This window comes from Phyllopteryx taeniolatus, chromosome 16 (genome assembly GCF_024500385.1).
Source record: "Phyllopteryx taeniolatus isolate TA_2022b chromosome 16, UOR_Ptae_1.2, whole genome shotgun sequence".
Lineage (NCBI taxonomy): Eukaryota > Metazoa > Chordata > Actinopteri > Syngnathiformes > Syngnathidae > Phyllopteryx > Phyllopteryx taeniolatus.
Window position 1 is genome coordinate 10,816,253 of NC_084517.1, and position 9,644 is coordinate 10,825,896.

The 9,644-nt window shown below is 45.6% G+C and overlaps 1 protein-coding gene across 1 annotated transcript; it reads left to right on the forward strand.

Moving 5' to 3' along the window:
- Positions 1-1,638: 1,638 nt before the first annotated feature.
- cdr2l (cerebellar degeneration-related protein 2-like) lies at positions 1,639-9,152 on the forward strand. Its single transcript, XM_061750484.1, has 5 exons — positions 1,639-2,001; positions 4,869-4,981; positions 5,962-6,110; positions 6,388-6,552; positions 7,223-9,152. The coding sequence occupies exons 1-5, from the start codon at positions 1,923-1,925 to the stop codon at positions 8,103-8,105; spliced, it is 1,389 nt and encodes a 462-aa protein (XP_061606468.1). The 5' UTR covers positions 1,639-1,922; the 3' UTR covers positions 8,106-9,152.
- The last annotated feature ends 492 nt before the right edge of the window (positions 9,153-9,644 follow it).

Sequence of the window (9,644 nt, forward strand, 5' to 3'; positions counted from 1 at the left end):
CATGCATTACTCCCGTGTATGTTTGTTGGAGGGGATCTGAGAGGAGGGCGCTACTGTCATCGAAAGGGTTACGTCACCTCCAGTTGTGCTGCCTTCAAATGCTCCTCGTAACCCCCCATTTGTTGTCAAAAAGCCAGTGGGTAAAATTTCCTCTTGGTTGGGATGTATTTATAACTGCACAGGCATCGTGTTAAATGTAAATGATGATTTTGTGTTTAACATAGCTTGTATTATGTAGCATTATAGGAGGACAAAATTGTATTTACCAAGTATTTATGGGATCAAACGTCAATGCAGCGGACAGTTAATTCAGTCAGCGAACATGGAAAGCCATTTGAGCATTTCGAGATCAGCTGAAAGGTCCATGTACTAGTACACTCTTTGTCCTCACTAGTCATAGAATTGAGCGCACTAGAGGAACAACTAGGGTGCAGTAGTAGAATGTGTCTTACTAGTAACATTTTTCCACTACTGTATGAGGCCTCGCTAGCAGATCTGCATGACCACGCTTGTAACTCAAAACACTTGTATCTCAAATCATTTCCTATTGAAATGAAAACTATCAATAATTTTTCATCATGTTTTTACTAAAAACAACAGTACTATTATGCTTTATGAAAACAATGGCACAAACAGTTTTTGCCATATTTTTGCTTTAGTTAACATTGTGCCGCTCCTTGTGTGCAGGCCTTGGCCACCTGAGGGCAGAATAATAGAAATACAGATATGTTGTACATGGAGGCGGTCTTAGCTCCTGAATGAAGATTATAACAGCTTGACACAGATGCTATTTGTTAGGCCGTCAAAGGCGTTTCAAATTCTGTGTTCGTATTAAGTTTGAGTTGAGTTGACTTGCCACCATACAGGGCTCATATTGTATATTTTTACTTCCAAGTCAAAGCAAAAAAAAAAAAAAACATCTGCAAAAAGCCTCGAATCTCGAAAAACTTGTATGTTGTGTCACTCGTATCTCAAGGCACCACTATAGTCCAGTTTGTAACTAGGAAGATAGTCATGTAAAAAAATTATTAGACCACCATTATTTCTTCAATTTCTTGTACAATTGAATGTCTGATACCACTTAAGGTATATTACCTGAAAAACACAATGAACATGAGAAAAATGCAGTTGATTCCTCAATACTTTGTCCTATTTGACATGCATAATTATATTCCCAGTGATTTTGGTTACTATGAAGAAAACCATGGAAAGTGGCTCGATATCAGCTCTCAAATTGAACGGTTATGAGCTATATTTGTTGTCATCATTATATTTGTCCAAACAAATTTACCTCTGTACCAGGCATTAAAAATTAACAAGAAACCGAAGAAATAAGGGTGGTCTAATAATTGCTTTCCATGACTGTTCTAGTGCCCCTTTGTTGTTCGACTAGTTGCTCAGAAATATCACATAGTAGTCAAAAAAATAAAAAAATCGTTACTTTGAAGTCAAAGTTGTTCTACTAGAGCGAGGAATACTTTACAAGGGGAACAAAGAGTGTACTAGTACATTCTGATCATTAATTATTGGGAAGTATTTTGAAATGTAACGACGTTTTCCACACGTAGGCCTTCGTTTGTCGTATTCCCGAGTTCCCTTGAAGGCGTCAGCAGCCCAGTGCAGAGCGGACGTGCATGATGCTCATCAAAGGCGGATGGTAGCAACACAAGCACCTCGATTGTTCTCTTCTACTACTCGAACCTCGATGACCGCAGTCGGCCCGCTCATGTCAACTTACTGACCAGTTTTCCTCCATCATAGCGGCGCTCTGTAATTTGTCTCAAAGGCTTTCACGCCCTCGGGGAGGGTTCACGTCACCACGTTTTTTTTTTGTGTGTGTAATTGTCACTTCCGGGGGGAGCCGCCGCCGCCGCTGCTGGGTTGAATTAGCCGTTTACCGGTGAGCAAGCTGGGCTGCCTCGATGCTCCGTGCGGGCAGGATGGAGGAGTTTGTCACGGAGGAAGAGGAGCCATGGTACGACCAGCGCGACTTGGAGCAAGGTGAGGCTTTATCTTGGTCGTCATGGAGTCACGCCGGGGGATTGGAAATCGATCACATTGGATGTCAGTGTGTGTGTGTGTGTGTGTGTGTGTGTGTGTGTGTGTGTGTGTGTGTGTGTGTGTGTGTGTGTGTGTGTAAAGCTGCCTTCTCTGCCTCTCTTGACAATTATTTCCATGTAGTCACTTCAATTCAAATAAAAATAGCCAACCCTGTCTGTATTGTTTAATGTGCACAACCAGCAGGCTAGTTAGCACGTGTACTGTATTTTGAACCTGTGCGTTAACAACAACAAAAAGCTGTTTGAAACAGTTGAATTGCATGCAAAATGTGTGAGCTTAATAAATGCACGAATGCCTTTCATTGGATCTGCTGAGTGCTGGCCTCAGCGCCACCCCGAGCTCCTGATTACCTGCTGACCCAGAGAGCCAAAGCAGCTTTGTGGCTCATCATTGTACACCAGGAACATCCATCCCACTTCAGTGTTTTTCTGCACCAAAGTCTGAGATCATCAAGCCCCCCTTTTGCTTGCCAGTCCAGACCAGACCGAATTTGCTCCAGGAACGCTGCTCTTATGTAACATATTCTGGTGAGGAGGAAACCAGGAGTGCCCGGAGAAAACCCACGCAGGCACGGGGAGAACATGCAAACTCCACACAGGTGGGGCCGGGGATTGAACCCGGGTCCTCAGAACTGTGAGGCTGATGCTCTAACCAGTCGGCCACCGTGCCGCCGCTGTGCAAGATCCATCCATCCATCCATCCATTTTCTGAGCCGCTTCTCCTCACTAGGGTCGCAGGCGTGCTGGAGCCTATGCCAGCTGTCATCGGGCAGGAGGCGGGGTACACCCTGAACTGGTTGCCAGCCAATCGCATGGCACATACAAACAAACAACCATTCGCACTCACAGTCACACCTACGGGCAATTTAGAGTCTCCAATTCATGTATGTTTTTGGGATGTGGGAGGAAACCGGAGTGCCCGGAGAAAACCCACGGAGGCACGGGGAGAACATGCAAACTCCACACAGGCGGGGCCGGGGATTCAACCCGGGTCCTCAGAACTGTGAGGCTGACGCTCTAACCAGTCGGCCACCGTGCCGCCCGCTGTGCAAGATGTCAAGTAAATTTGATTCATATTGCGCTCACACTGAGCAATTATTAAATTTTTATCAACTCCATTTTATATGTCCGGAAGTTTGTTGTCATTGCTTTTTTGTAGTTCAAAGCGCATCCCAGCTGATGTGCACTGCTTCCACTAACAACATAGAGGGACAAACCCTTCAATAAATCTGTGGCTGTCCCCAAGCGTAATCTGTTGCGACATGCATTCGTCCGTCACATTCTCAAGAGAGATACAGTAAATGCAGGCCTGTAATTGTAATTGTGTCCTCATTTATTAATATAATACAAAAAATAAGTATACTACACTCTGGACTGCTCTGTGTGTGTTGTTTGATGGGTTAGAATTTGCCGTAACATTGGTGCAAGCATGTCCAACCAGAACAGAGACAGAAATAAGCCTCCTCACACATTCAGAAACACAAAAAGTCCCTCTAAGGAGGGGACCTCAGACAGACCCAGGACTCCGTGTGGGGTGGCTGTCTGCCTCGTCCGGTTGGATTGAGATAGTTACAGAGGGACAGATGAAAAAGAGAGAAATATACTGTAGGATGGAGACATTGCAGCAGGAGGGCAGTACGCCTGCCTTACACTTCTGAGATTCAGGCTTTGAATCTTCCCATGCTTATGTGGGTTTCCTCCAGGTATTCCAGCATCCTCCCACATGCCACCAGTCTTCACGTGAGGTTCAGTGAAGACTCTAAATTGTTCGTAGGTGTGAATGAAAGTGTGAAAGCTTATTTGTCTACACATGAGGTTAGTGAAATATATAATATATGGCTGCTTAACTAATGGATGGGCCATCGCAGTAAAACAGAAAAACATAAGTGTGGCTCATCATCACGGAGACAGAAACCTGAACGGAAATACAAGAAAATGTAGTCAGTGTCCAGAAAATGCAGGCTCAAACACATACCGCAGAGCTGTGCGCAATCTAGCGTGGAAAACAACCAGTACATCACAGCGTTGGCGAGTCCTCTCGCTCAACTCGTGTTTTCAGAGCAGTGTGCAATGACATAAAATGGGCGCGCGGGAAATGTGAGAAATAGAGCTGGCGACTGGAGGCTCCATATCTCACAAGCTCGTTAGCGCTTCAGCCGCTCGGGCCCTCGGCTGTTACTGTTAATGTGATCGTCATATTTTCCAGCCTTACACGATTCGCGCTCATGTTCACTAATGTACCAGCAACTCTCACACTTTCTCGTCTGCAGCGTGTGAAGCTTCCTTCACTCTAATTCTTTTTATAGGAAGGCAGTGCAGTGCTGTGTGCAGTTTGTATGCTCAATTTGGGCACTCCCAAATTCCCAAAACATACATGTTGGGTTATTTAAAGACTCTAAAGTCCTCAAGGGTTTGAACGTGTGTGTGAATGGTTGTCTACGTGTGCCCTATGATTGGCTGACGACCTGTCCAGTGTGTATCCTTCCTCTCACCCAAAGTCCAGCTCATCTGTGACCCGGATCAGCATTAGTTCAAGTATCTTGATGACAATATAATTAAAATGGAGCCTGCTTCTATTATCCATCTTGACTGCTAAAGTGCAGAGTGACCTCGCACCCACGCCCAATGTCACGGCTCCAGCCCCCCACCCCACCCACAACCCTGAATGGGATAAGCTACGTAAATGACAGAGGAAAGCCTCATTTGGGCTCTGCAGCTTTGTGTATTTTATCTGCTTGTAATTGCGTTCTCCTGCTTCCGTCATTTCCCCGCTGTTTGTCTTTGATCCGCTTCCTCGCCTCCCATCAGACTTACACCTGGCAGCGGAGCTCGGCAAAACCCTGCTGGAACGCAACAAGGAGCTGGAGGATTCCCTTCAGCAGATGTACATCAACAATGAGGAGCAAGTGCATGAGATAGAGGTACACAAAAACTGTCAGCCAGCCGTTGGCTAGCTAGCAAGCCCTGCCTGGGTAGCGAATATACAGCTCACTCGCAGTGGTGGGCCGTGCATTGAGTACCCCCAGGCCTTCAGTGGCGACTTACTTGACTTAATTCACCTCATTATACCGCTACTATTGCGTCACAATTATAGAAACCATCATTACTATACAAAAACACAAGATAACGGCACAGAACTGTGCCATGTACATCATCTGGAGCAGGTCGAAATCAATATTTATCTAATAACTTGACAAAAACATGAAACAATCGCACCCAAAATGCTAATTATTCAATGTATTAATGTGTGCAGATCGCTACAGGATGTGTTTTGCTCGTCAAACTTGGCTGTAACAAGTTTTGCTCTGACCAACCAATCAGAGGATGGAAAAACGGTGATGTTATTTGTGGGTGAGGCGAAGTTGAAATCTGATTGGTTAAAGAAACTTCAATTGCTGACTTGGTTTAAGTTACATTGTCCAGCACGACTGATTCTGAACGGCAACACAAAGGCTGAAATGTGTGTGGGGGGGGGGGGTGAATCCAACATACACATAGTGGAAGCAGTACAGCCAAAGTACCAGTACACTTGCACTCAAAATGATTGGTGAATTGTATTTATTAGCAATACAGTGAAAGGACCGAGACCCAATAGGGAAACTCGGGGAATAATTGACTAAAAACATTTCTTGCATAGGTTTAGATTTTAGTGTGTTCAATATTTCATTGTGTTAAGATTTTCGAAAGTGACACTGACCCTGGAATTGATCATTTCTGTTTCCATTATGTTCTATGGGAAAACCGTTCAACAAAAATGCATTTTATTGTACCTTAATGTTTGTACAGTACATATTCCTCTTGGTTTAGTGTTGGTTGTTTATATTGCCATCATCCAGCACGCCAGTCACACTGCAGATGTCAGCGCTGCTTCTCAACGTACATTTTCACGGTATTTTTGCAGTACCTCTCCAAGCAACTGGAGATGTTACGGGAGATGAACGAGCAGCATGCAAAGGTTTACGAGCAGCTGGATGTGACTGCCAGAGAGTTGGAGATCACCAATGAGAAGCTGGTGCTGGAGAGCAAGGCCTCGCAGCAGAAAATAGACAGGTCAGCGTCACCTTTTGAAAATATCATTTCATTCATTTTCTCCCACACCACTACTTCCACCTGAACCTTCCTGAGAATTGTTATGTTCAGGGCTACAACTAAAGCTTGGAAATAGTTCAGAGGGAGCCTTTGTTCTCTCTAAATCTGCTATTTGAGCCGGTCACAATAACTCCTTGTAGAATTGCAAGCATGGTATGCTGAGAAGTAAAATCTCCAATGTTGATGACATAACAAGCGCTCTGCGCGTGTGTGTTTGTTTGTTCACGCGTGCGTTCAGGTTGACTGGCACCATGGAGACCTTACAGGGTCAGGTAGACAGTCTGACAGCTCGGGTGGAGGAGCTGCGAACTATGGAGGAGTTGAGGGTCATCCGAGAGAAGAAGGAGCGCCGCAAGACGGTCCACTCGTTTCCCTGCCTCAAAGAACTCTGCACTGCACCAAGGTTACACCAAACGTGTTCTGCTTATTTTATTAGAGTAGTTGTTATGTTATGTCATATTACAAAGCATTGTGGAAATCGGTTATTTAGTTTTTGCACTCACTCAATCGGTCATTTGTAGTAATGGCAATGTGACAAGATGTTCCAAAAATGCTGAGTCCGGTTGGAATGGCCACCTCAAGCTGAGTACAACGCACCAAGAATTTTGAAAATTGCATGATGGGTTCCAGAGAAATTGAGTTGTGTTTAAAAAAGTTGATGGAAAAGCTGGTAAAACAAACAAGCAAACTTCAAATTAGAGTAAAACAGCATAACTTCATTATTCCTCAACATACAGAATGTCCTCGACCCTTTCACTTAGTCTGCTACTCTGGAAACCCCTTCTCCGATTGGCTGACAAGTTTCAGTTGAAAATATCCACCAATAAGCTCGTATGGGCCGAAATTCTGAGAGGCTCTCCGAGTCGGCGCGTCAAAATTACCGTGATGTTTCTCATGGTGTCACTTGTCGTAAGAATCCGACTGAAAAGTGTAAATAGAACATTATTCATGGGAAGGGAAGTGTGGTCATTACAATAGTTCATGTACTTTAGTAATCAATTGTTTTTTTTTCTGAATGCATTTATTTGTTATGAAGGATCCTGCCGAAATGTGGCGGTATATTTCTTTTGAAGGTATGAGGACGGTTTCCTGTTGGCCAACCCTGGCAGCGTGGACCTCGCCGAGAGGCAGCCGGCCGAGGAGGAGAATGAGCGCCTGAGGGACATCGTGACGTCGCTGCGTTCGGCGTTGGCGGCAGAGCGCTCCAAGAGGGAGGGCGCCGAGCGGGAGTGTGCCGGCGTGCTGCATGAGTTCGACCGTCTAGAGCAGCGTCTGCTCGGAGCCGAGGGCTGCCAGCTGCGAGTTCGGGAGCTGGAGGCGGAGCTCCAAGAGATGCAGCTGCTGAGGAAGTCCAGGGCGTGTCTGATGGAGGAGGGCATCGAGACTTTGCTCGGTAACGGCCCCGAGACGGACACGCCGGATGAAGCCGCCGTCGTGGACGCGGGAGGAGAAGTTGGTGCCGGTGAGCCGGGAGGCCCTGTGAGGAAAAGCTGCAGCGACACGGCCCTGAACGTTATCACGGTCCGTGACCCCCCGGGTAGACGCCAGGCAGGGCGCAAACGAGGCATGTCCATCCTAAGTGAGGTGGACGAGCAGTACCACGCCCTGCTGGAGAAGTACGAGGAGCTCCTGGGAAAGTGCCGGCGCGACGAAGAGCGCCTGTGCCACGCCGAGGTCCAGACGTCACGCCCCGTGTCCAGGGACCCCTCCTTGAAGGAGTACAGCATGGCCTCTTTGGGGGCGGTGGCCGCGGTGGTCGGCTCCCCTCCCACTCCCCCCCAGACCCCGTCCACGCCAGAGGCCCTGGAGGGCATCAGCAGGCAGGTGGAGCAAGTGGACAAACGTCTGAGCCAGAACACGCCCGAGTACAAAGCGCTCTTCAAGGAGATCTTCTCCCGCTTGCAGAAGACCAAGAGCGACGTGAGCGCCACCAAGGGCAGAAAAAGTGGCAAATGAGCCGTTTTGTGCAGTTAAACATCCATTTAGTGTGCCTAACCTCACCAGGGTCACACGTGAGCTGGGGCCTGTCCCAGCTGACTTTGGGTAAGAGGCAGGATAAACAATTTCGAGTCCTCGATGAACCCAATATGCATGTTTTTGGAATGTGTGAGTAAGCTGGAGAAAACCTATACGCAAGCACTGCCTCTTGCCTCCTGACAGTTGGGATAGACTCCAGTTCACCCACGACCCCGATGAGGATGATCACTCTAAGAAACGAATGGATGGATTATTATTTATAAGATGCTTGATTTTTCCGCAATTCTACTAAGTGATCGCCTCAAGAAAGTTCGTTACTGGATATTCCAAATGCTTCTCATTTAACTCGTGCGACGTCAAGCAAATGAAACAAAGCAGGTTCTAGGGATGTGGTTAATATGATGGACTGATATGTGCAAAAATTAGTTTTTCTGGTTGAGCTTTATTACCGCACTCATGACTTAATGCCTCAAGCTGTGTGGTATCGAAAGAAGTTTCCCAACCGTTGAGACCAGGTACTTATTTTGTTAGAAAAAAAAATCCCATGGCATACCAACAAACTCCATAAAGTATATAGAAGTAACGATCTCATCTCACTTGACTCACAAATGTGTAACTGAACATGTATGAATGGCAGCAGGTGATTACACAGGTTAATTGTACCTTCTGCCATCTTTTGAAAGAACATTTGTTCTGCCTAATGCTAAACTTAACTAGCATTGATAAATGAAAAAAGATACATTTGTAGTAAATATGTCCTAAGACCAATGACGTGAAATTGGATATTTTCCTGTGGCACGGGCTGGGAATCACTGCATCTCATTGAACATTCTGAATTCTCTTGAATAGGTGGATTTAAATCTTTTAAATCTGCCTTCTCCCTCAACTGTTTAATGATGTTAACTTTTCCCACAATAACTGCCAAACTGTACTGCCTTTTTCTCCCTAGCATGCATTGCAAGACAAATGTTTTTGTTCGCTTCATAACAGATTATCAATTTACTGCTAATTAAAAGAAAGAAAGCATTTAAGTTTTTGTTTCCTTTAATGAAAGAGGACACATTCAAATTCCAACATTTTAATGTCATCACAGGAGATCATTATACTGGGCAGCGTGTAGCAAACACTGATTCAAACATCACCCAAACACCACAAAGATCTGAATGAAGCTGCAGGCTCCGTCACGGTAAGAAAAACAACAATATGGGACTTCTTAGCACCACGTATGCTTGCTTGGTGGTAGTAAACCTCAGTGGTTAAGACACCACTTGGGAGTGTGTATGCATTGAGGAACTGCAGGCACAGTCAGGGACGGGAGTAATAAACTGTAGGAGCACAAAGTGAGGACAGGGAGCACGTTTGCCTCCTCTAGACAGGCTTTGGATGAAGGGGGAAAAAAAAATAAATAATTCAGTTACAAAAGGTGTACAGACACTTTTCCTGGTTAGGTCAAACATGAAATGCAAATCCATTTCATCTACCAGTCCTGAGGGTTAATGTTAAAAGGCCACATGGCAG